Source organism: Peromyscus californicus, unplaced genomic scaffold, assembly GCF_007827085.1.
Source record: "Peromyscus californicus insignis strain IS unplaced genomic scaffold, ASM782708v3 Scaffold_5__1_contigs__length_169319896, whole genome shotgun sequence".
In the NCBI taxonomy this organism is placed as follows: domain Eukaryota; kingdom Metazoa; phylum Chordata; class Mammalia; order Rodentia; family Cricetidae; genus Peromyscus; species Peromyscus californicus.
Window position 1 is genome coordinate 8,047,614 of NW_026294573.1, and position 26,817 is coordinate 8,074,430.

The 26,817-nt window shown below is 51.6% G+C and overlaps 1 protein-coding gene across 1 annotated transcript in view; it reads right to left on the reverse strand.

Moving 5' to 3' along the window:
• The window catches only part of Tnfrsf1b (TNF receptor superfamily member 1B), a 33,922-nt gene extending 8,363 nt beyond the window's left edge, over positions 1 to 25,559 (reverse strand). The window contains exons 1-8 of the mRNA XM_052718209.1: positions 25,414 to 25,559; positions 8,766 to 8,868; positions 6,515 to 6,643; positions 5,095 to 5,247; positions 4,572 to 4,665; positions 4,037 to 4,260; positions 3,461 to 3,538; positions 2,903 to 2,937 (exon numbers count right to left, since the gene is read on the reverse strand). Of these exons, the coding sequence (XP_052574169.1) occupies positions 2,903 to 2,937; positions 3,461 to 3,538; positions 4,037 to 4,260; positions 4,572 to 4,665; positions 5,095 to 5,247; positions 6,515 to 6,643; positions 8,766 to 8,868; positions 25,414 to 25,491 (894 nt within the window). The 5' untranslated portion in view covers positions 25,492 to 25,559. The remainder of the gene's footprint in view (positions 1 to 2,902; positions 2,938 to 3,460; positions 3,539 to 4,036; positions 4,261 to 4,571; positions 4,666 to 5,094; positions 5,248 to 6,514; positions 6,644 to 8,765; positions 8,869 to 25,413) is intronic.
• Positions 25,560 to 26,817: the final 1,258 nt, after the last annotated feature.

A 26,817-nucleotide genomic window follows, 5' to 3' on the forward strand; every position in this document is an offset into this window, starting at 1 on the left:
TGGTTCCAATTTAAAAAAAAAAAAAAAAAGATAGTAACATTTCTCTCTTTTAAAAAAAAGTCTTATTTTTTAATTTTTAATTGTGTGTATACGTTTGTGTCTTGGTGTGATTAGGTACTCGTGCGTGCAGATGTCTTTGGAGGACAGAAAGGGGCACCGGATCCCCTGGAGCTGGAGTTACAGGTGGTTGTGAGCCATCTGATGGGGTGCTGGGACCTGAACTCATGTTTTCTGCAAGAACAGAAGGGATGAAAGACTATGCGTCGGGCTCCTCCTAGGTTCAGTCCCCAACACCACGTAAGCGGGGTGTGGTGTACGTCTGTAATCCCAGCACTGATTGAGTGGGGAGACTGAGGCAGGAGCATCAGAAATTCAAAGCCACCCTCAGTTAGTGTTCAAGCCCAATATGGGCCACACAAGTCCCTGTCTAAAATAAAAAAATTTCCCAAAACCTAAAGTATGAGTTTTAGTGTCCATAAACAAACAAGTTTGGTAAACCGAGTCACCATCATTGTTGAATGGCAGAGGGTGGCTTTCCTGACTCACAGGCGGGTCTAGGTAGCTGTCCCCGGGGCCAGACTTGGTCCTCGAAGCTAACACCTTTACTCTCTGTTCCTTCCGTTCAATGAATCAGCCCAGTTCATGGAGCCATTTCCCCCAGGCCACTCACAGGGCTCCTCACTGGCCCGTCTCGGCTCCCCCTTCCCACGGTTCACCCAAAGGATGTTCTGTGGCTTCCCTGCGGCTTCTTACAGAATAACAATGACAAAACCGTACATGACCTGAGTACCTAGTGCCGAGTACAGTACCTGAGACACATCTACCTCAGCTCTTTCAGAAGCTCAGTGTAGCCTAGCTCCACCCTGGCTCTGCAGATGTGGAAACTGGATTTCTTGCCTGAGGTCATGGTTAGGATACAGTGCAGTAAGCTAAAACTCACCAGGCCTTTTCTGGGTGTCTGGGGTTCAACTCCAGAGACTTATTAACACAAAATCCATTTTCACAGCCACCCCTGCTGAGGACACCTGGAAAGACTATTCCAAGGCCACTGTCTGTCCACACCAGCTGAAAAAGTGACCAGGCCGGGGCTGGCACCCCCTGGCCTTCCTCCAGAGGCAGGCACAATGCCAGGTGTAGTCTGCGCAGAAGCAATAGTTTGTCCATACTTCCTGTGACTGGTGCTCTCTAGAGTCACTGAAATGCCATCTGGGGGCCCTGCTCACGATTGCTATGGCTTCCTAGATGCCCAAGTGTGTCCTGTGGCCTTGATTCCTGCCCAGTCCATAGCTTCTGCCTGTGGACTGAAAGGATCTGGCACAAGCTGTCCCCAAGAGGCCAAAAAAGCCCACCGAAGGTGATTCCTGTGCTCAGAATTACATTAGCTTGGCCACAGCAGGAAAACCCAGGCCAGCATGGGGAAGCAAAGCACGCTGCATGCTCCTGCCTCCCCTGGAGTCCTGCCAGCCAGGTAGCCAAGTCTGGAAGGGGTGGAAGGCATTCTGAATTCACAGTCGGACCCTGGGCCCAGCCTTACCCTATAGCCCTACAGAGGCACTCATAAATGTCACACTCACCAGCTCCTGAGAAGGAGACTTTCTGGCTGGGCCTTCCCCTCTCTGCCTGTGGCTAGAGCCAAGCAGAAAAAAAAAAAAAAAAAAACCAAAGGTCACAGCCACCTCCCCACTCAGAGCCACAAGCTACAGTGTTCAAGTACAGACACCATCACAATCCTGTGACTCAGGCTGGAACCCCATTGAGTGAGCACCAAGGACCTCAGCTTGCCTGACGCCTCCTACATTATTTCTGGGCCTGGGCCTGTTACACGGAGCTGGGACTGGCAGAAGCATTGTTGGCTCCTGCAGGCTTCGGAGCTAAGGGTGTCTCTCTGTGTAGGGCCATGTGGGCATGCGTGAGTGAGAGTGGAACAGTATTTGTATCCTAGGAAGTGAGATACTTTCCTAAGGTTTGTGTTCCAGGCCACATCTGTCAGCTGTGCCACCTCAGGACGGTTACTTAAGGGTGTCTGGGCCACGTGTCCCAAGACTGTAAAGTGGGGGGCAATAATCACGCAGACTGTGTCACAGACAGGCTGGAAGAATCTGTAAGACTTCAGCACAGTGCTGGCCTGAGTTCAGTACCCGACAATTGCTGGAGACTAAACATGAGGCCATGTGCATGACTAGGGGCAGCGTGGATGAATTCACGTGCTGTTTTTTTCTAAATAACCCTACTTTTCCCAGCCCGCAGAGTAGGAGCTGAGTCGCTCACTGCTGGTCCTGCCTGATGGCCTCACTCTAGCACATGAGGACACCACCCACTGGGCTCCCAAGAGGGCCCTGAGGCAGGCGGCTCACGGGGTACAGGGCTGGGCAAAGGGTAGTATCTAGGTTCTCCAACTCCTGGTGACTAATACTGGAGAGCAAGCCCTGCTGGGAGAGGTCTGTTTGAGACAGCTTTTGATGTGTCTGCCAAATCCACTTGCTCAGAGGTTTGAGCCCCAGAACATACCACAGACCTAACTCTTAACCCTTCAAGAGTGGCAGTAGCTTTTAAGCCTACGTTTCTTAATCTATATAATGAGGTGCCCTACTCATGGGGACCAGTGAGGAGTTGGGTACAGTGCAGGAAAAGAGCACAGCTATGCCCAGCCAGGGACCAGCCAGCCTGTTTCTTCTCAGCTGGAGTGCAGCTAGACACCAGCTGGCTCAGAGGGAGCATTTAAACTCCTGACCTTCCAGCCTCTACCTGTGCCGGCTATTGGGATTACAGGTATGCACCACCATACCCATTCAGTGCTGCTTGTGTGATGACCCAGCACCCTAGAAGAGGAACTGGAGGAGGAGGAGGAGGAGGAGGAGGAGGAGGAGGAGGAGGAGGAGGAGGACCACAGAGGGATACTCACCACCTTGGCTTCTCTTTGTAGGCAGGAGGGCTTCTCTACAAAGAAGAGAGAGGAACAAATCAGGAGCAGGGCTTCTTCAGCACATCTATCCTAACGGACACAGCATGGTCGAGCCGGTGGAGTGGACCCAGCCCAGGGAGTAGCTGCCTGCCAGGTAAGGCCCACAGATGAGCCCATCTTACTCTTAGCCACTACCCTCTGCAACCCTCTCTGGAATACCCCAGCCCAGCCTGTGCTGTAGCCTTGCCTCAACCACACTCCGCTCATGAAATCCAGCCCAGCTCACAGAATCCTAGAGACCCCAGGCTTCCTGTATAGGAATCCTGAACTTCAGTCCCCTGGGATAGCCTCGACACTGCCTTCCAGTGGCCAGGTTAGAGGATGTACCTTCTGCCCCAGGCTCTAAGCTCCTAGGGAACAAGGGACTACAGTCTCCAGATCCATTTGAGTCTGTGATAGTGTAGTGCTCTGTACTAGACACGCCCCCTACCTGAGGCACCCAGAAAAGCAGTGAAGGGGAGGGGGGAGGCTGGAAACAGGGATGGAGCAAAACCTTACTTTTCTTCTGCACCAGGATGAGGCAGTTCACCAGCCCTAACACCAGCAGACCCAGAGCTGTCACCCCAACGATCAGACCTAGGAAGAAGGCAGGGTACTCAGAAATGAAGGTGCCAAGTGGCTGGAGCTGGGGCTGGAAATCAAGTCCAGCCTGAGGTCTTCAAATTCAGGGCTGAACCAAAGATAAACATCTGTAAACCACATGCAGCCAGAGGGCCACAGTCTGGGGCCTCCAGCTTGGTGCTATCCTAACCCCAGGAAGTAATGAGTTCATCAGAACCAGCAACCAGAACCTATGTTCACATTCACCCAACCCAGGGATTCCCTGTGATAACATCAGGCCTTTGGAGACCCAGCTCCTTCACACCTGTATATGCCCTGAAGGATAAAGCCCAGGCTGCCAGGATCGCCCACAGGGAACCGTCGAAAAGCAAAAATGGAGCAGAGAAGGAGGGACAGAAAGTGTCTGTAGCCCAGGTTGGCCTTGAACTTGGAATTCTCCTATCTCAGCCTCCTCAGTAGCTGAGACTGTGCACTTGCAAGCCTGGATGCGTCACTCTGGAGATAGGGACTTACCAATTGGAAGAGAGATACCACCCGTGGTGCTCGGTTCACTTTTGACAAAGACAGAGACGGTGGTTGGAGTTTGGCTGGGCTCTGGCTCTGGCTCCAGGGGGTGGGATCTTGTGGGCTCCGGCTGAGACATGTAGACTGTTCCTGTGATGGTGCTCAGGGCTGGGGACTCGGGTGCACAGACTGCATCCGTGCTTGCATTTCCAGGAATGGCGAGGATGCTACATCTGAGGGAGGAAGGTTCGGTCAGGAGGCCATAGAGGACAATGAGCTTACTCCAGGAAGCCAGGCGGAGGACAAGGATGTCAACAGCTAATCAGTGACCGTGAGCCATGCCTTCTTAGCAGTACCCCCTCCCACCCCTACCAACCCCCTCCCACCCTCACTCAGTCACCCTAGCCAGCCTTGCCTCCATGCTCCTGTCATGTCAGAATCCAGTCCCAGAGACAAGGGGTGACAAGCTGTCCTATATCCTGGGCCCCAGTCACCCAGGGGTCACCCTCCCTGCTCTTTCAGAACCCAGGCAATCAACACTCACATGCGGTGGGGCCTGCACACATCTGTGGATGATGTGGTGTCAGAGAACGTCCCTGGGGCACAGGCCCTGCACACCACGTTTCCATTTGCAGATCCTTGAAGAGAAAATCCAGAGCTTGTCAACAACATGAATACTTCATGCAACCAGGTGAGGAGTATCCTAGCACTGGGGCCGCAAGAGAGGCCTGTTTGCAGCTCTCTCCCTTAACATGTATACACATGTAGCCACGTCTGTACACATGCAATAAACACATATACACATGCGTGTACACGCATGCCCATACACGTACATGGGCCTGCTTTCCAGGGTTACCTTCCTGCCTCATCTGATTTCCTACCAGCTTAGGGCTTATTATGGCTCATGTCTGGATCTATGTTAGACCCTAATGTGCAGCAGGTGCCTAACAGGCAGCACCTAACAGATGCGTCTGGCAGCCACTGGGTAGGTTCCTAGGTGAGGCTGAGAGGTCAACGCCTGTGACATCTCAGGGATGTTCGCGTGGGAAAGGAAGAGGGGTCCTTACTTGTACTGGCCACTCCAAAGCCAGGGCCGCACTTGCTCAGCCTCAGGCACTGTCGACAGCTGTCAGTGTTTGTTTGCAAGGCACAGTACATGTCAGCTTTGCAGGCGCACACTCGGTTCTGCTGTTTAGTACAGGCACGGGTCTTCACCTGGTCTGGAGGAGGGGAGGACAGACAGCCAGGGTCATTTCTACCTCCACTCACCTGCTCTGCCTTCCCTGACAGAGCTGGTCATTCGCTCAGCACAGGCCCAAAGGACCCTGTCCACATCGTCCCTCGGGCTGTTGTCTGGACCCCAGCTCCACCACAATGTGAACATGCACAGTCTGCTTTCCTATGTTCTACATCCTCAACTCTGACATAGAGACGGCCCCTCCCCTCCCCTCCCCCCACCTCAGAGATCACATGAAGATGCGGTGGGATCAAGAAGGAAAATGCCATCTGTAAGTGGCCAGGCAAGGTGTTACACACATGTATTCCCAACACCGGGAAAGCTAAGGCAAAAGGATGACTGTAAATCTAAAGGTAGCCTGGCCTAGTAGAACATTCTAGGCCAACTTGGACAACTTAGCAAAAACCCATCTCCAAAAAACACAAAAACAGCCGGGAGGTGGTGGCACACGCCTCTAATCCCAGCTCTTGGGAGGCAGAGGCAGGTGGATCTCTGTGAGTTTGAGGCCAGCCTGGTCTACAGAGCTAGCTCAGTTCCAGGACAGCCAAGGCTACACAGAGAAACCCTGTCTTGAAAAAACAAAAACAAACAACAATAAAACAAAAACAAACAATGAAACAAACAAACAACAGAAAAAAAAAAAACGAATTGAAAGCTGCTTCTGGGGGCTCAGGCCTGTAATCTGAAGCAGGCAGTTCATAAGTTCAAAGTCAGCCTGGGCCATTGAACAAGCTCTTGTCTCAAAAGTAAAGGGCTCTGAAAGGATGTAGCCTAGTGATAGAGCACCACAAAACCCTATGTTCAGTTCCCAAAACCTGCAAATAAAATTGAAGTTAGAGGCTGGAAAGATGGCTTGCCAATTAAGAACACTGGCTGTTCTTGCAGAGGACCCACATAGTGTCTAACGAAGATCTGTAACTCATTCCAGAAGATCTGATGCCCTGTTTTGGCTTTCATGGGTACTACATGCAGCAAAAATACCCACACACACAATAAAAATAAACAATCTTTTAAAAATTTTTTTAAAAGGTCTGGGGATTGGTGTAGCTCAGTTAAAAAGCACTGGTATTACCAGCATGACGCCCCAGGTTCCAACCACATGAATGCATACATGTGGTAAAGAGCAGGTCCCAGCCACTCAGGTCCCGGAAGACGAAAACAACTGGCCCAGGGTAACTCTCTCCACCTTCCTAGGCTGGAGGGCCAGTGACTAGGGAAGGTGTTAGGACCGTCCCGCTCAGGCCACTCACCATAGCCACAGCGAGAACCACAGCTCAGGCACGTGGAGAGCCTGTTCCATAGCTTGGTGTACGTGCCGTCCTCACAGTCGGAGCACACTGTGTCTGAGGTTTTGGTGCAGAAGTGTTTCACATGCTGGCCTGAGAAAACAAGGACCAGGGGTCTCAGTGGAAGACAGGTCTCCAGCAAGACCTTGGATTCCAGGGTTCTGAACCCAGCCAGGAAGCTCCTTTGATGAAGCATCGGTGCCTCCACGGGTCATCACACATCTGTTGGGCTCTAGCCATCTCCACCTCTGAACATAGGTTCCTCTCTGCTCTCTCTAGGTAGCTGAAACACCACACTAGAAAAACCTACTGTCAGGCAATGACACTACAGAAAGAACTGGTTTGCTAACTCCTGTCTTCTCGATGGCTGGTTAAAATTCTCTATCCTGGTGTATGAACCATAGGGGAAAGGTGGCAACAAGGATGTCGGACCTGGAAGCCTGTCGGAGCCAAGGGCACAGGATCCCTAAAAGTCTGGAGGATGGGAGAACACCAGGGCAAACCTTTAAGGTGTTTATTTTTTTCTTCTGAAGCCAGCTTCTCTCCCTTATTCCTTTTCTGCCAAATTCACTGCTATTCTAAGCTCATAACTTCTTAAAGACTCTCTGCTAGTCAACAGAAAAGCCACTGTCCCCTGGGGGCTCTCAAAGTGACTGTGGAGGGTGACATGGACACATGCTCCTGTGTTCCTACTCACTGGGTTTCAAGCAAATGGCACAGGGCCTCCAGTAAATAAAAACCTGAATTCTTCATGGTGACTCTGCTCATCTTAATCAAGTGTATATTATTATTATTATTATTATTATTATTATTATTATTATTTGTGTGTGTGTGTAAAACCTGTTTTCTACTTCCACCATTGGTTCAGTGTGTGTGTGTGTGTGTGTGTGTGTGTGTGTGTGTGTGTGTGTGTGTGTGTAACCTGTTTTCTACTTCCACCATTGGTTCAGGGCATCAAACTCAGGTCCTCAGGCTTGCACAACAAGTGCCTTTACACACTGAGCCATCTCACCAGCCCTCATCTCTTCACCCCTGTCTCCCACCACACTCTCTTCTTTTACTCTGGACCACACACAACAACCTCCAGGTCCCTTGAGCTCACTAAACAGGCTCCTGCTTTGGGGCTTTCCACTCACTTCCTTGCCTGCTGTCTCCTGTATGCTTGTGCGGCTTGCTCTGGTCCCTTTTGCAGGGCTCAGAGAGACCTTCCTGGACCACTCAGTGTCATCTAGAGCACATAACCTTGTCTGTCTGTCTGTCTGTCTGTCTCCATCAGCCTGTGCAGCCTTCTCTCCATCAGAGCACCTCCTGGCAGGCAGCACCACATTATCTCTTAGGTAATCTGTCTGTCCTCCATTAGAAAGCAGACATGGGCTGGAGAGGTGGCTCAGCAGTTAAGAACACTGACTGCTCTTCCAGAGGACCTGGGTTCAATTCCCAACACCCACATGGTAACTAACAACCATCCCTACTGCCAGTTCGAAGGTTCTAACGCCCTCTTCTGACCTCCAAAGGGCACTGTGTGAATGTGGTGCACAAAAGTCCATGCAGGCAAAACACCCATACGTATAAAATACAAATAAATCTTACCTAAAAAAAAAAAAAAAAAAGAAATAAAGTAGACTCCGTGAGGATGAAGATCAGGAATATCTTCCCGACATTCTGCTGTGATGCCAGCAGACTGAACACACAGTAGGTGCGTTATGGATACTACTCAAGTGAATGAATGTATACACTTCACTGGCTACTCAGCACTGAAGGCTAGCTGCTCAGTCCTCCCCATTGGGGCTAGGGCTCAGATCTACCATCTATGAAAGGGGTACACATTCATTCACTTGATAATTAGGTACAGGACACCTATATGGGCCAGTCACGTGCTGGGAATTCCACAGGGACCAAGCTACAGTCTTTACTCCAGAGGAGCACACAGCGAGGCTAAGAGAAGAACCAGGCCACCATTGCAGAATGGAGCAGGCTTCTTGGTCATGGAGACAGGGTCTAAAATGTAGGTATATGTTAACTGAGAGGAGGTATTGAGAAGTGTGCTGAGCAGAGGGGACAGCATATGCAAAAGCTCAGGGCAAGATGATTAACTGGCCCTAGAACGGATGTCCCTAGAAGCAGCCCAGTGAGAATTTAAGGCCCTCTTCCCCATTCCTGGACAAGCATTCCCTCCATGACATCACCGTCCAAACACCCAACATCTGCCTCTCACCGGGAGGACACGCAGCACAGCACATCTGAACGTTGTTGTTGTAGTATTCCTTTGGTTCCTGGCACGTGACTCCAGGTTCTGGTATGTAGGGTGTCAAGGTAATCTGGAAGAGAGTAAGTAAGGCAGCCTTCAGCACAGTGACTCTGGGCTCCAGGACACCGGTCATCAGGTCTCATGGATAGGTTCTTGCTTTGGAGGAGGAGGAATGGCTTGAGAAAGTAGTCCTGGCCTTTTCCCATCTTGGCCTCCCTCTTCAGCAGGGCACACTTGTGTCTGCAGATGGAGGTGCTGGGCCAGGAGTGGGTTACTTTAGGCCTTCCCTCTTACTGGGTGAGTCCCAGGAGGGTTCAGAGAAGATGCAGTTTTTGAAGATAGTGGCTTTGGTCACCAAGAAAAGGTCCTCCACACAAAGCTGCTCTCTTTCTAGAATGTCTGCCTGTCTGTCCCTGTGTCCTTCTGGCTAAGGTTTGCCTCCTCCCAGAAGCACCCCCTGACTCCCCTAGACCCAACGTAGGCTCTTCCTCCTCTGGGTTCTCTCTACATAGATATGGCCCTTCCAACATTCATGCCATTGTTCTGACAGGCACGTGTCTCCTTTTACTCACACCCATGCATATGCATGCAGGTGTACATACACATGCTCACATGCTGACACCTGTGATGCAAAGAGGCAGTGACCTTGTCACCTCGAGACCCAAGCTTCTGACACAGGCCATGGCAAAGCTGCCTCAGGAGGTTAAAACAGGATGGGGACAAGCCTGTGTGCTTCCTCCTCACACAGGTGTTGCAGTCCTATGGGCCGAGAAGGTTTGGACCACTGGGGGGTCCTACTCAGACTCCCACTGCCAGGAGGATGGTCTCAGCACTGGCTGACAAGTTTCCAACTGAGAGGCAATACCTTGACCTCAAACCAAGACCAACGCCCATACCTCTTGGCTGGCAACCATGTGGCCCTGTTGCCACATCCTGCTTCCCCACCCTCTTGCCTGAGAGCCTTCTCCTGTCACAAGAAGCCATGCCTCAGGCTCTGCTTCCAGACACTGAACCTGAAATGGGTGTACTATTGCAGTTCTCCAACAACCAGCCAAGATGGACGATGACCGTTGTATAGAAAGGAAACAGGAGTATAAAGAGGGCTCATCACCCACCTAAGGTCCCAGAGGCAGTGACAGATGTGAGCCTGGGTCCTGTCTGCCTCTCTTGCCTATGTTTTCAATGGCTGTGACAAGTACCTCCACTGAGGTAAAGCAGCAAAGTCGGGAATGATGGGGAGGAGGAGCGCAAGAGACGGCCGAGTGGTTAAAAGCTCTTGTTACTCTTGGAGAGGACCTGGGTTCGGTTCCAGCACCCACATGGCTGCTCACAACTGCCTGCCTCTCCAGGTCCAAGGGATCTGACTCTCCCTCTAAGTTCTGCTGGCTCCTGCATGCATGTGGCGCACATACATACACTCAGGCACGCTCACATTTTTTTTACTTTTTTAATAAATAATTGTGAAAGACAGACAGACGGGGAGGAGAGAAAAGGAAAACAGCACCCACATGGCACAGAACCAGCAGTGAGAAACACAGGGCCCTCCCTCAGATCTCCAAGTGGCCCTGGGAAATGTGCAGCAGCAGCAGCAGCAGCACTGTCATCACTGTGCCTGTCCCAGGACCCTGGAGACCAGCCTGAGCGCCGGCTTTCCTTCCGAAAGACAGGATGGCAATCTGAGCCTTCGGGGACAAGCCTGAGTTAGTCACTTCTGCAAGGATGTGAGCTCGTGAGCAAACACGGGAGTGGATCCACAAGCACAAAGAGGGTGTGCACACACACCCAAAGTCCTTGAAGTTCCTGCTGACGTCACCTGAAAATGACCAGGGGGTGGTTCTAGGTCAAAGTTGAGGGCTGGCTTATACTTTTTATTGTACCAACAGCTTCCATCAAACGGTCAATAGGAGCTCAATGAACGTTTATTGAACCAGTAACCGTGACAAGTCCCCTGACTTCTCAGATAAAGGTAGAGAGTTAGAAAGTCATGGTTTCATTTTCTTATTCTACCGTTTATCAGCTGTATGATCACAGGCAAGTGTCTCTACCTCTCTGGACTTCGGTTCCTGACTGAACTCCACCAGAGCAAGAGAGATACACAAAATATCTAACAACTATCACAGCAAAGGCACTGATCAGTTCCCTTGAACAGCAGCTGTAAACAAGTCAATCAGAGAAGGTGCTGCCTATAATACTGGGCTCATCTGGTGTGTATCAACTGGACAAATTCCCAGGATCTGTGGGCAGGGGCTCTGCCTTCCCTCCCCACCCCCAGCACTGTCTGGGGAGCATCACTACCCTGCTCAGTGGTCTCAGCAGCAAGTAACATGTGAGTTACTCCCTCAGTGTTCTTCCCTGTTCAGCCACCAAGCCACTCAGTGATACCAGCTGGAAGCCACCAGAGGCCACGACTCAAGGGACTAGCGTTCCCTGATGTGGACAGTCATTGGCTCTTCTGGTCCTGCCCCTGTGCCCTACCTGTATCATGCCCCCTCTGGCCAAAGTCCACACATGCCTTCAAAGTGCATCCCCTCTGCAGACCACTGACCAGGGCAATGCAGACAACCTACCGTGTTTTCATGCTCACCCAGTAACCCCAGAGCCAGACAGAAAAGGGAGATTAGCAGTTGCTACCCTGAACAGGGGAGTGATTCCAATGTCATTTCCTGGAGGAGAGGTCTTCACTCTCCGCACTGGAGCCAAGAAGCCCGAACAGAAATGCACCTGCCGTCCTGGCCCGTCTCTGAGTCCACCAACAGAGCCATCTGCTCCAGGGAGGTCATGCAGGCAGCTGGCTGAGGGAAGTCTCAGAGCCAGCCATGCTGGGAACGCAGTCTGAAAAAGCCACTGCAGCTCCTTCTGGACAGGGGCACACACATCCAAGTACATGCACACACATGTACGCACACTATCCTGGCACCTCCCCCTTCCATTTCACGACAAAAGGATCCACTGGGGCTGAGCACCCACTATAAGGGCGTTCCACACTGCCTGTGTCCAAGGCAACGGGTGTCAGTGGTGCTGGTTGCCCCCTCCACACCTATGGGGGCGTCTCTGGGCTAGGGAGTCATACTGCTCAAAAAGAGGAGAGGAAAAACAAGAAAGAACTCTCCCCAGGCATCAGAGAATCCTCTGCTGTACTCATCCAGTCTGATTTCTCACCCCATGGACAAAGCAAGATAAGCTGGGGGAAGGGAGTGAGGAAGGACACACAGAGAGGACCTAGGGGAGCCCTGAACCCCAGAAATCACAGTGCCATAGCTCCTTTTACACCTATCATTCAACAGAATGCTAACTGACACAGAGGGCCCGAGTGTCCCCCACAAAACTCCCAGACTAGCCTTCCTGGAGAAGCTGTCACATTAATTAAGTACCTTCTCCCTTCACCCCACCCTACTTCCTCAAACAGCAGCCTCCCTCCCCACAAACCCGGGCTGTATGTGGCCTGGATCTCATGGGAACCCTATCCCTGCCAGCCCAGAGTTTATCCCCTCAAGTATCCTGGGTGGTGGTAACCAGGGGAGGCCCTAACTTGTCTGGGGCCTGGGCAGCTTCTAATGGCCCAGAGAAACACTGCCTTGGCTAGGGGACAACTTCCTGCCAGACCCAGAGGGCCTGATGGGAAAGGGCCTTGCCTCAGCCAAAACTGGACTGTCTCACTGACCCGCCCATGAAAAAGGGCTCCTGGTAGCCAGCTGGACCCCATGGCCTTCTGCTCCTGCCTTCCAGGGCCCTCCTTGTCCCCAGCTTCACGGTGAATAAGCTCCCTGGCCCCTTCTCCTCAGCTATGTGTGACCCCAGTCCCAGCAGCTAGCAAAGGGGCCCAGCCCTCCTTCAACAAGTTTGAGGCCTGTTTATTCTCTTGGACAGAGAAAACAAAAAACAAAAAACAAAACCACAACCTCGTCAGGGCTAAACAATGAGGAACAGAAAGCCCCTGCACAACGCAGAACGAAAGGTCACTCCAGCAGGGGGAGGTCCCCAGAGCTCCAAAACACAGCCCCAGGCGCTGGGCCTCAGGGCCATGGCAGGGACCATGCAAACTGGGATGGGGTGAGAGAGGGGGTGGACAAGTCCTGAGGTTCACAGGGCTGAGGGGACTCCAATCTTCTGCTTTGAACTGGAGAGATGCAGATTCGCCCCCACCCGCAGTTGTGGGGATCTGATGCTGAGAAATGAGGAAATGAACAATGGCTCTTGGTGCGTCAGCGTGTTGACTTGAGCCAGTCGTTCAAAAGACAAAATCCCAAACAGGGAGTGGGGAGGTGGCCCGTGTCTTTAATCCCAGCACTCAGGAGGCAGAGGCAGGAGGATCTCTGTGAGTTCAAGGCCAGCCTGGTGTACAGAGAGAGTTCCAGGACAGCCAGGGCTACACAGAGAGATTCTGCCAAAAAGGGCAAGTGCCCCCCACCCCTGAAGCTGAGGTTTGCCAAACGGGTGGTAAGGATTAAGCACTCACTGAATAGATATGGATTAACCACCTACTGTACCTGGTAGACAGAGACTGCAAAAAGGATAAATGGATGGAGGTGGATAAAGAAATGGATAGATGGAGAACTGGATGGATAAAAAAATGGAGGGAGGAAGAGATGGAAGGAAGGAAGGATGAAAATTGATGAATGGAAGAGTAAATAGGTGGATGGATGGACAGATGGATGAATAGATGTGTGCATAGATGGATAGATGGGCAGACTGAGAGATGAACGGATGATAGATGGCAAGACCTCTGGGCATGGATCTACCACTGAGGCAGGAATGGGACAGGATGGAGAAGGTGACATGGAAGAGCTTCCAGCTTGTGGTAAAGAGTATGCACCCACCTCCACCACCCTTTGTATGAGCTAGAAGGACTAGTAAGGCTTAGATCCAGGATAAGTACCCACTGTGTGAGGTGCCAGTCTGGGCACGCTCATATGAATTTCCACATTTTTATCTTTGAACCAAACATTGAGGTCAGTATAAGTCTTTGGCGGCTTGAATGAGAATGGCTCCCTAAGTTCATATGTTTGAATGCTTGGTCCCTAGTTAGTGGAACTGTTCTGGGAAGGATTTGGAGGTGTGGCTTTGTGGAAGGAAGTGTAACATGGTGGGGGCAGGGGGGCTTCAAAAGCATGTCAAGAGCTCTCTCTCTCTCTCTCTCTCTCTCTCTCTCTCTCTCTCTCTCTTTCTCTCTTCCATGCTTATGAATCAAAATAAGCTCTCAGCTACTGCTCTGGTGCCATGTCTGCCTGTCTGTCATGCTCCCCTTCATGGACTCACCCCCTGAAATTGTAAGCCAGCCCCCAATCAAATGCTTTCTTTTATAAATCGCCTTAGTCATGGTGTCTCTTCACAGCAATCAAAAAGTAACTAAGACAAAGCCCATTTCACAGTGCAGAAACAGAGAATCCAGGAGGTTCAACAGGACAGTTTTATACCCTGTGGGGTGTGTGTGTGTGTGTGTGTGTGTGTGTGTGTGTGTGTGTGTAGGAGCACATGCATGTGGCTATACAGGGAGGGTGAACATGAATCTGTAGCTCTCCGTGTATGTGCAGGTGCACATGTATGTGTGGGTGCACACGTAGCTGTACTCTGTGTGAATATGGGAGTGCATATATGGGGGTGCATATGTGTATGTGTATGCCAGAGGGCAACCTGTGTGGTCTCTTCTCAGTGCACTGTCCACCTCAGTTTCATGACAAGGTTTCTCTTCGGCCTGGGGCACACGAATTTGGCTAGGCTGGCCACTCAGTGAGCCCAGAGATCTGCCTAGCTCCACCGCCCCAGCACTGTGATTCCACACATGTGCTACACCTGGTATTTTTACATGGGTTCTAGAGATCAAACTCAGGTCCTCGTGTTCGTGCAGCAAGCACCTCACACCCTGTGGTCTCGTCTTGCTTCACAGGGTGGTAAACAATTCCGTGGTGTTTCCAGACAAAAGAGCCACCACATCCCGGGGTAAACGAGACAGCTGTTGGGGACAGGCATCTGCCCAAGGACCCCACACACACAGCCGGAAGCTATCTTCAAGCGCTGGAGAGACCACATCATTTGCATGGCGGGGTGGGGGTGGGCATTTCAGTCTTGACCCTGGAGGTTTACAGGAGCCCCCATGGACTATGAGGGTACAGCCACATCAAGCCAGGCTGTCACGGCGACGCAGGCCTAGGCGGCCAGGCCTGTCAACCATCATGGAAACAAAGAGCACTGTAGTCAGGTAGGACCAACCACATCACAGGTGGGTAGCCCAGGGGTGACACATCCCTCCTCCAAGCTGCCGCCTGTGATGAGCTTCAGAAGTGAGCTACAGCAGACAGGAAACCCATGCTGGGATCCGGTTCTTAGGGCCAGGTTTCAAGCTGCATGCCACGGTCTCTGCCTCCAAGTAGAGTTCAGTTTGGTGACAGAGAATGCCCCACTCTCTTCGTTATCACCTCCTTGAGGCCCTTTGGTACAGCTTTCTCCACCTTCTGCTGGCTCTCCTCCACACCTGGGCAACTCTTGTCAGCTAGTTTCCTCACTGTTGGTCCCCAGCATATGCCCCTTTGCAGACAGACCTAAGCCCCCTTCCTACTTCCAAGACTGGCCCTCCATAAAAGTATTCAGCAGTTCCTGCTGCCCTCAGGCTGGAACAAAAATCTCTCCAGCTCACCTGTCACCTGCTGCCCTCAGCTCACCTGTCACCTGATACAGATACAGAGCATCTGACTCCCACACTCCTTCCACACCCTGACCCCTGTTGCTACCTCTGGCCACACAGTCTGCAGAGCAGACCCCTCAGATTCTTCAGAGTCACCCCCACCAACATCTTGTCTCATGTAAACCTCTGAACCCCAGATGAGAGTCAGATCCCTCCAAGAGGCTCCTGTGACAACCTGGGGCTATTTCTATATTCCCCAGGTTAGACCATATTAAGTTAATTCTTATTTCTCTTGTGTCACCCTTGACACCCTACTGTGATCTCTCCTTGAGCCAGGACCTGGTTGGACTCCCCTTCTCTTATTCTCCCACCTTGATTTTGGCATCCACAAAATAAGAACAGAGCCATGCCCACCATACCAAGTGTTGTGATTCACTGAGCCCGTGGGGGTGAAGGGCTGGGTGCTGCACGTGGCTGGGGCAGGGGTCTAATAAATGCAGCGTTTATCAACAAAAGCAAAAGATTTAATTTCTGACTCACTGAGCTGAGTTTGGCTCACATGAGAACTGGCCAAGGAATGGGCAAGGTAGTTTCTAGGGAAAAACTGAAGGGTGGTATTCAGATCACGGTCCAAGTAGTGGCCTCAACCAACCACCATCACAGCTGGGTAGTAGCCAAAGTGTGATTCTGCATCCCTAAGGATGGAAGCTGGGCTTTGGCTGCGGAGAGCAGTAGGCCCATGAGCAAGCATGGCCCTCTCACGTCTGCTAGCAAGAGCAGTGGCCTGCCACCCTGCTGGCTGCGGATGGAAGGGCTCCCTGCATCCGATGCATCAGACCCATGCCTGGCTCTCAGGAGACACCGCAGACAACCAGCTTCAAGTCCACCCCAGTCAGAGTGGGCGGCCAGGGTTGATTGTGGCAAGGTTGTTCCTGTGGCTGAGCATGAAAGACCCAGAAAAGGTTGGGGTGCAGCTCAGTTGGTAGAGTGTATGCCTAGCACACGTGAAAGCTTGGGTTCCATGCTCAGCACTGCATGAAAAAGCCAGGTATGGTAATGCACATCTGTAATCCCAGCAACTGGGATGGGGAGCCAGGAGCGTCAGAAAGAAGTTCATCCTCTGATACACAGTGAGTTCAAGGCCAGCCAATTACAATTACAAGCTCAGGCTGGACAGTTATCCTCTATACAAGATGGAGATACAGGAAAAAATGCCCTGACCCCCAGCCTCCTCTTCTCTCAACGCTCCCACTCCTTCCCTTGCTCTGCCGTTCCCACCTCACCGAGTCACCACTACAGCCTCCTAAGTGTGTCTCCCTGCCTCTAGCCTTTCCACCCCATCTGCCCTTCACACGAAAGCCAGAATGACCAGCTCATCTACTCTCTGCCCCAGGCCACCTCCAAACTATCAGTGGCTCCCATTGCCCTATCTCCTGATGGGGAGAGAGTGTGGTAGTTGGCAACAGGCACTGGAGGAAGGAAGCTTGGCTTTGAACTCAGACTACATCCCTAATTAGCAGGCATCTTGAAGGAATTATTTTCCTGTGGGTTTATTTTTTAACTAACTAATTTATTATTAATTTATTATACACACTAAGCATGATTTCTTTCTTGCACAGTTGTACCCCCAGATCCTATTTGTTGTGTTTTTGTTTGTATATTTGTTACATTTTTAAAAGATGAATTTATTTTTTTTGTGTATGAATGCTTTGCCTACATGTTCGTCTATGGACCATGTGTGTGCGTGCCTGATGCTGCAGAGATCAGAATGGGCATCGGATCCCCTGGAACCGAAGTTACAGACAGTTAACTGCCATGTGGGTACTGGAAGTAGAACCCGAGGCCTCTGCAAGAACACCTAGTATTTCTGATCACTGAATCACCTCCCCAGCCCGTTTGTTGTTGTTATTGTTTTTTGTTGTTCTTGGGTTTTTTTGTTTGTTTGTTTGGTTGGTTTTGGTTTGGTTTTTTGAGATAGGGTTTCTCTGTGTAGCCCTGGCTGTCCTGGAACTGGCTTTGTAGACCAGGCTGGCCTCGAACTCACAGAGATCCACCTGCAAATGCCTTCCCAGTGCTGGGATCAAAGGTGTCTGACACTACCATCTCACATATTGTTTTTCATTTTATGTGTGTGGGAGTTTTTCCCGAATGTACGTGTGTGCCTGATGCCCCAGGAAATCAGTTCTCTTGGAGCTGGAGTTACAGATGGTTGTGAGCCACTGTGTGGGTGCTGGGAATCAAACCAAGGTCCTTGGAAGAGCAGAAACTGCCCTTAACTGCTAAGCCACCTCCCCAGCCCCAGCCTGTTTATTAAATAAATTATTTTATTTATAAAGTTTAATAAATAAAAATATTATTAAATAAATAAAGGTCTTTTTCCCTATAGAATGAACCTGAGAACAATACATACTTCCTGGGTCTGATATAATACGGTGTTTTGCAAATTCCTGCAGAAATACAGTTGTTGTTTTTTTTTGTTTGTTTGTTTGTTTTTTTAAAGGCATACTGGCCTGGAACTCTCCATCTTCCTGCTTCCACCTCCCAAAGGATTTCGCATGCAATCCACCACACCCGGCCCAACAATTGTTTATTGCGACTGGTATTACTTCTTTCACAAACTGACCACAGACACACAGCCTCATGTGTCGTTGACTCTAGCAAACTTCCTGCCCCAGCTAGATGGTCTAGCTCTGTCCCCAGTCTCTCTAGCCTCCAGCTGGTATCCACCCATCTCTAGTCTGCTATGTTCTGGGACTCAAGGCTGGGAAAGTGCTCCCGGAGTTCTTGCAGGAGGGCAGAATGTGGGGAGAATCAAAAGGCTGACAAGAGAAGGTGAGGAGGGTGTGACCACAGGCCCAAGCCATAGGGAGGCAAGCATGGAGGCCTTCGGGGTAGAGTGGGGAGGACTGGCCTCCTGCCAGAGAGAGCAGGAAGGAGCAGGACCCAGGCTCAGGGCCAGAGGCACAGGCAGTGTGAGAGGGAGCAGCTGGTGAAAGGCGGATTAGGAACCTTGGCTCTGTCAGCTGCAGACAGAAGCCAGGGCTGTAGGTCAGCTGGGAAGGCCAGGCACTGGGATAGCTAGGGCACTGGCAGGGGTTCTGCTAACTGAGTCAACATGCCAGAGCCCTTCCCCATAGAATCACTGTCCTTTCCAGAGCTACACTCCACCCCCTGCTCAAGCTACTGAGCCCCGCCCCCCCCCCCTCCCAACAGCTGCAGGCCTGGATTCCAATGCTGGCTCTGAGAGGTCCTTGCGACCTGGTCAGGACTGGGGCAACGGAGATTCAGAACAGAAGAGAACCGGCGAGCCAACTCCTGCCCAAAGTGAAGCTACACCAGGCCTGGGCGCCAGACCCCAGAACCCAGGATCCACAACTCTGCCCTGTCCCGAGAGGACAGAAAATGTCTTTGTGCATGGCCTGTAAAACTACTTACATGTCCCTTCCCACCTAGCTCTCAACCTCAAACCAACTCAATTTCCTGAACCTCAGGTCACTATGGTCCTAAGGCTAAGGTCAGATGAAACCCACACTGACCACCCTGATGAACAGCATCCCTGGGTAGTGATCGTCTCCCCATGTCTTGACAGAGGGGTTGGGTTAACCCAGGGCCCCCGGTCCCAAAGAGAACACAGTGGTGGTTCCCTAGGCCTCTCAAGGACCCAGCACTCCTGAGCAGGTCATCGGCGCTCGGTTTCAACAGTAGAACTTACTCACTCGGGCTGCATGCCCTCTTACAGCCTCCCATGCTGAACGTGCCGGCTGGGAGGAGGCCCTTCTTAAATGAGGAACAGCATAGCATCCACAAACTTAACCCCTCCAGCTCCATAAAGAAGAAAGGGAACCCGGTGTGGTAGCACTGATCTTTAATTCCAGCACTTGGGAAGCAGAGACCTGTGGATCTCTGTGAGTTTGAGGCCAGCCTGGTTTACAAAGCAAGTTCCAGGCCAGCCATACTCACAAAGTGAGATTCTGTTTCAAAAACCAAGAACAGGGTGGGTGGGGAAGACCTTAGAGAGGACAGGGTGACTGTCTCATCCCACTCAAGCGGGCAAGAGTCAGACAGAGCTACAGGTGGGAACACACTGGTTACCTCCTCACCAGAGCCCTAGGATGGCTCACATTCCGGGTACAAGGAACTCTTTGCCCCAACCTCCCGCTAGTGAGCTAAGTAGATTTCCTCTTCCCTGGCTCACAACCAAGCAGTCCAAACCACAATGGTGTCACTGTCAGTGATGACATCACAAGAGATTGCGGTGGAAAAAGAGATGTGAGCCCCAGAGGGGTGGGTCCTGGAGCTGCAGAGCCCCTGTCCCACAGGAGGGGTGGGTCCTAAACCCCAAAGCCCCTACCCTGCATCCCAGGACAAGGAGACACACTGTCGGGCCAGAATCGGCACCAAACAAAGTGTGCGCTTTATGGGTGACAAAGAGCTTCTTCGAGGAAACACCCGCCTCACTAGGGCTTCCTTGAACCTGCCGGCTCCCAGATAGTCCTGTTGCTCGATGTTACGAAACTCTGACTTCCTCAGCGTCTGGGGACACGCCTCGCTGCTGACACATGAAAGGTGCTAAGTTCTAGGGAACAGGGGCAGGAAACCCATGACTTCCAGGCCTGTCTTCGGGCAAGCTGATTGACGGGCAGCCATGAAATCTTGATGCCAATGGGGCCTGAGACAGGGAAATAATTGTAGCCCAAACAAAAGAGAATAAGGTGAGCAAGAAGGGCTGGAGAGATGGCTCAGCGGATAAACACTTGCCTACAAGCCAGAGTTGGGCTCCTCAGAGCCCACATGAATGTGGCAGCCAACTATAAACCCAGCATAAGGGAGGCAGCAACAGAGATCCCAGAAAAAACTGGATAGCTAGACTAACTCCATCAATGAGCTCCAGGTTCAGTGAGAGATCCAGCCTCAATAAATAAAGTGGGGATTGATCAATCAAGGAAGACTAATTGGACACCCGAACACACAGACATGCACCTACACACATGTAAACGCACTTACACATGTGCAGGCACACCACTCATACATACATACAAAAAAAGTGGGAGAGAAAAAAGTGGGAAAAGGATGTCAGCTCTTTTCTCTGGTGATTCATGTAGCTAACATCCCCCACCCCAGTCTTCTGAGACTGGAGACTGGTGCTGTTAGAAGGTTTGGCCTCAGAGAGGTCAAATAACTTGAGCAAGGACACACAGTAAGCCAGTAAATTGCTCTGCTAACACTCAGGCCAGGCTCCTTCCTCAAGGCTGTGCTGTCTTAGAAGTCACTTGGGTATTTGGAACTGGGCAGCATCAGTTCAGAAGAGGGTTTCCCCATCAGAATCTCAGAAACACACACACACACACACACACACACACACACACACACGCGCGCGCGCGCGCGCGCGCGCACAGATGGAAGAGAGTTTAGAGAAAACCTATGCTCTACTGACATGTATTATGCAGTGGTTCTCAACCTCCCTCGTACTGCGACCCTTTAACACAGTTCCTCGTGATGTAGTGCTGTCCAACCATAAAATATTTTGTTGCTACTTCACTAAACATCTTTTTTTTTTTTTTTAATGTTTTGAGACAGGGTTTCTCTGTGTAGCCTTGGAGCCTGTCCTGGAACTCACTCTGTACGTTGCTACTTCACAACTGTGATTTTGCTACTGTTATGAATCATAATGTAAATATCTGATATGCAGGATGGTCTTAAGCAACTCCTATGAAAAGGTCGTTCAATCCACAAAGTGATCGTGACCCACAGGTTTTGAACCACAGAGCTAGGGCCCTCTGTACTCCTAACGTCTTCAGCAAACATACTCTTCATCGCCCACAAGTGTCATTTAGCACCTGCCGCTGAAAGGGTGGGGCGGTGACTTCCTGACCACATCGCCTTTGCTACTACACAGGGTCCTAGACCCCAGGCAGGCAGGCAAATGATCTGAGGGGCCCAACTAGGGGGCACGGGGCAGGAAGTACAGCAGGACAAGGTGACAGGAAGGAAGTTGGTCTTGGAGTGCCAGGCAGCAAAGTCACCAAGGCCGGAACTTGGGGCAACTGGATATCTGACACCTGAGCTTTGGGGTCCCATGGCTCCCAGAGATGGGGGTCTGAGCATACTGTGGTACCCCGCCTAGCTATGAGTGCTGCATATAACCTAGTCAGGACAGGCTACCTGTGGCTCAAACAGCCACCAGTGGCTTCAAAGACTATGAAACACCTTAGTCCTGGCCACCAGCAGGGGAGTGTTTCCACTGTAGCGGGTTGCGGGGGACACACACTCCACAGCCACTGGACAGCAGAGTAAGGCTGTGAGCTGGCATCTGTGTGACTCAGGCCTTGAACCCTGACTGAGGGAGCTGGTGCCTGGCTGTGTCTGAAACAGAGAGTGCCGCATGTTCATTCACTTCTGCTCACTGGGTCCTCTCCAGCACCAACCCCCAATTTCCCTCCTTGCCAGTTCCAGGACCTGAGCCACCACCAGTAATATGGCCCGATCATAACCTAGTGTAGGTAGGGGTAGAGAGTATGTGCTATTTAGGGAGAAGGTCCCCACCTCATCAGATCTGCAACAGCAGTGGGGAGGAGCCCTGAGACACTTTGAAAGAGGAAGGTTGCCAGAACCTGGATCTACCCACCAACCTATCACATTTGGCCATAAAATGGGGTCACGAGTCACTACAAAGGTCAGCCAATTATCTTTGACATTTAGCCAAACATTTCAGGTTTTGGGGTTTTTTTGTTTTGTTTTGTTTTTTGGGTTTTTTTTTTTTTGTTTTTTTTTTACAGTTTCATGAAGCCCAGGGTTGTCTTAGATTCCATATGTACCCAAGGATGGCCTTGAATTGATAATTCTGCCTTGAGCGCTGGGATTAAGTCGGCAGCAAGAGCAACAAGAAATGTAACACAAATACCAAACCTCTCCCTTCCCCCCCCAAGCCACCCTGGCTGAACTCTCCCTTCCCCCACAAAGCCACCCTGGCTACTCCCCTAGTACTGGGAAGCAAGGGCCATAAAGTGTCAAAGTGTCACCCAGCCCTGGGGACAGACAAATGCTTCAGGGAGCCACTGGGCCAGGCGTCAGGACAATAGTCCAGGCCGTTCTTCAACCCAAGAGTGCCAGGCAAGCACTCAGGGTATAGCTCAGCTGGTAGAGTGCCTGCTTGGCACGCAGGAACACATGTCCCAACCTACATAAATCAGATGTTGATGGCACGGAGATGTGGAAGGAGGGTCAGGAGTTCAAGGTCATCCTAATCAACATAATGAACTGCAGGCCAGCCTGGGCTACATGAGGCACTGTCCAAAAAAAAAAAAAAAAAAAAAAAAAAAGCCAAGCAAATTCTCTCTCACCACAAACAGGGGGTAAACAAAAGCTAACTTGACCCAGGTCACAAGGGCAGTTCTGAGCAAAACCTGTGTCTATAAGTTATGTAACCTTCTGGCAGTGTGGCTCTTGGGGTTCTGGAGGTGGCTTCCTAGAACCAGACAGTGGGTAGTGTGTGTAGCAGGTGTCCGTGAGCACTGAGAGAGTTGATGGCACCGTATCAGGGTGCCTGGTCACCGGCCCACGGCCATCTGAAAGTCCCAATCACCAGGCCACATTCTCAGTCACAACACAGATGCCCCAGAAGGACGTCAGTCAGCGAACGAAAGACAAAGATGTGAGGAAAGGAGGAAAGAGCCCTCAGGCTCAGCAGTACTACAGGTACAAACGCCACTCCAGTGCCAGCCAGAGATCCTGCAGACTCAGGCCCAACCAGCGAACAGCAGCCCTCAGCCCCAAGACTCCCAGGGGTAGGGACGCTCTATCCCAGCTCAGAACAAGTGTCCAGCTATCCTGCCTTCACATGCATTTATTTGCCGACTAAATGATTAGGTGAATGGTGGGTTCCCCATCAAAGGGAACAAGAGCCCCCAAGGGTTCTTGAATCTGCTGCCCAATCCAGCTACACACAACATCTCTGAGTCCCATAATAGGGGTAGGAGTTGGGAGACAGGTAAGGTAGGGTCTGGGGAAGTAACATTAGGAGTTGAGGCCAACTTGCCTTCAATCCCACCTCATCACCTCCCAGTTCTGTGGTCCTGGGAAATGCCCCAGCTCATCACCCATTCTCACATCTCTCAGTGGAACAGAGGAACCCACCTTGTAGAAACAACTGGAGGGAAGTTTCAGTGCTAATCTGTGACAATGTACCCAACACGGTGTCTGGCATTTGAGTGTCCCAACCAGGAGCTACTGTGGAATTAATCATGAGAAGGAGGATGGCACAGTTCTTAGCTCCAGGTCCGTCCCGTCTTTAAGGCAGGTAAGACACACAGAGAATTAAAGGTAGCATGGAACCTGTGCTCCAAAGAGCAGGTCACATCTAAGTGGGGGGATGTGGACAGGCCTTTCTGAAGAACTGGTATTTACAAAAGGTTTGGAAGAGTTAAGGCTGCAGAGTGGACAAAATGTGTACCGGGCTCACACATGCACGATGGCAGGCACCTAGTCATCAGATTCACAGGGCATAGGTGCATGTGAGCAGGTAGGGCAGATACCTCCCTCTGGCCTGGGATACATGGAAGGTAAGGGTTAGCCTCCACTACTAGGAGCCACAGAGGCTTCCCAGACAGGCAGAGAGAGACATCTGGGCTTGTGCAAGGTCTCTCTGTCAAAGAAGGATTTGTGGGAGTGGGAACAGGCAGACAAGCTAAGAGTCCATGGCAATAGTCGCAGAAGGTAGGAGTCCAGTCTCTCTGGTCACGCCAGCACTCCACCTGAGTCCCACAGGGCCTTGTGCGGCCCCTCCTCCTGAACAGAAGTTCATATGCTCTGATTCCAGGGACAGGCCCAAGCTCAGAGCCCAAAGACCTATTATTCTTCCTTGGAGTTCAAGAACAGTCAGTCCCCAATCAGGCTGGCGACCACATCATGCACATTCACACTCAGCCCTAAGAACTGGGACCGTCCTGATCCAGAGTCCATCCCTGACAAGCTCCCGGAGGACCAACGTCCATCATGAATGAGTCCATTCCTTTCCACCATGAGCCACTGAGTCACTTACGACACCACAGAAGCCACCTCTCGCTTTCCTCTCCTGCAGACAGGTAAATACAGTCTGTCCATCACGGTGGGCTCAGGAGGCAGAAAGCACACCTAACTGCCCAACTGTGCAGCCAAGCAAAGGCATATCCTCGGCAGCAAGCTCCCCCCAGCCCTTCAGAAAAGGTGATTTCTCTGGGCCTCGCTTTCCATACCCGGAATCTGTGTTCTCTTTACCCTGTCTTACCAACAATGGAGACAGGAAGGAAAAATAAAATAAAAAGACCACACTGTAGACTTGCCCGTTTCTTGTGTGAGTAATGCGAATACGGAATACTGGGGTCTTTACTCTCTCCAGTTTCCCGGGGCTCCTTGGGTAGCTCCCCTCGCCTCCACTGTCCCCAGCACACAGAGAACGTTCTGAAATGGCCCCTGAACACAACAGGCGGATCCTTGGAAGGGATCTGGGTAAGTGGCAGAGAAGTGACTCACTACCCAACTGTCTCTTATATTAGGCGCCTACTTAGACTCCTGGCCCCAACGACAACTAGCAGCCCCGGTGTTTCTAAGAAAGAGATAAACCATGGCTGGCGCAGAGAAGGAAGAATAGGCAACGCTCTCGGGCAGTGGGGCAGTGGCCCAGGTAGGGTCCTTCCCGCTTCAAGCGTGCAGGACAGAAGGGACTTCGCAGCGTCACAGGGATGAACAGTACTCCCGAGCCTTGGCTGGGTGTTACCCAAGCCCTGGCCGTGCTCGTGGAGAGAGCCACAGCGCATTTCTGGAACATGAGGCTGCCGGGACCCGAGTTCCACCCCTGGCTCCCAATGTGCCAGGCTTCGGGTTCCCCGCTGCTCCCTAGAGGCGCGTGGCACATGTCGGCTGGGGATGGGATGGCCTCTCGCGCTGTCCCGGAATTGTGCTGTAGCCACGATGGGCACTGTGCGATGCGGCTGTTCCCCCGTTACCCTGAGAGTCACCCACCTGGGTGGGCACGGTGTGCCCGGTGGCCCATAGCTGCAGTCCGATGACCAGAGCGACCCAGAGGGTGGCGGGCGCCATAGGGGCGGCGGTGGCTCCCGCCCTTGCGCCTGGAGATCTAGTGGCTCCCCGGCGCTCTAGCTGGTGACTGAAAGCGAAAGCCCCAGGCCAGAGCTAGGGCAGACCTTGGGGGTAGGGGAGGGGTGGAGGCGGGAAGGGGCGGGGCCACTGACTGAAGACACGTCCCCTCACACCAAGTCCTCTGCTCTCCCTGGGCACCTCCACCTGAACTCCCCCAGGCAGCTCTGGGTCTCTTTCTCCAACGTCTCTTCCAGCCCTGAGTGACTCAGTCTCTCTCCATCGCTCCCTCCCCTTCGGGTCACCTTTCCAGTGAAGGGAAAGAGACTGGCACTGGAAATAGATGGCTGCCCAGGTTGGGCCTTCCCTCAGCTGACCTGCCTCCAGCTTCTTTTCTCAAATCTCACCGACTTGCCACTTGACTGTGGGGAAAACAGTCCCAAAGTTGACATCTGCTCTGGAGAACCAAAGGGCCTAGATCACTCGCTCACTTAGACCCTAGAGCAGTGGTTCTCAACCTTCCTAACACTGCGACCCTTTAGCACATTTCTTCATGTTGCGGTGACCCCCAACCATAAAATTATTTTCATTGCTACTTCATAACTGTAATTTTGCTACTGTTATGAATCATAAGGTAAATATCTGATATGCGGCATATCTGATACACCACCCCAAATGGGGTGTGACCCACAGGTTAAGAACCACTGCCCTAGCACCAGGCTAACTCCATGTGACTATTTGCACTTTTTCACAGAGCTTATTAATATAAGCTATATAATACGCTCCCACTAACATACGGCATGTGCCTGCTTACTCAGAGTGCACAACCAAGCACACAGCATTGCATAGGTACAGCTCTTGTTAATACGCTTCATTTGTTCGAGTTCCTTTGAACATGCTTGGAGCCTTCAGCGAGAACAGACGGTCCTCTCGTTCTGAGTCCCTTGGCTGACAGGCAAACAGAGGCGGAGGGAGAAAGCCATCCAGGAAGTCTTGCTTTCTAGAATTGACCTCATCAGAGCACTCACTCTAGCTGCCATCTGAGTGCCGGCCCCAAGGCCAGCGTGTATTCCTCCAGCCCTGCACAACAGGCACTTGGAGAGGTGGGATGAGCAGGGAGACAGGTGACTATTCTGCCCCCCTCCTTATACACACACACTCTCTCTCACTGTAGGCTGATAGGAGAAAGCCTTGTAGCCACCCGCCCTTGGGAGAACAATCGCAAGGTTGGTACGTCTAGGTGCTGGGGGAGAAACTGGGAAGTGACCCTTCGCAGGATGGAAAATCCCACCTGATAGTCAGGAGCCTGGGAAATCACCTGGTTCCCAC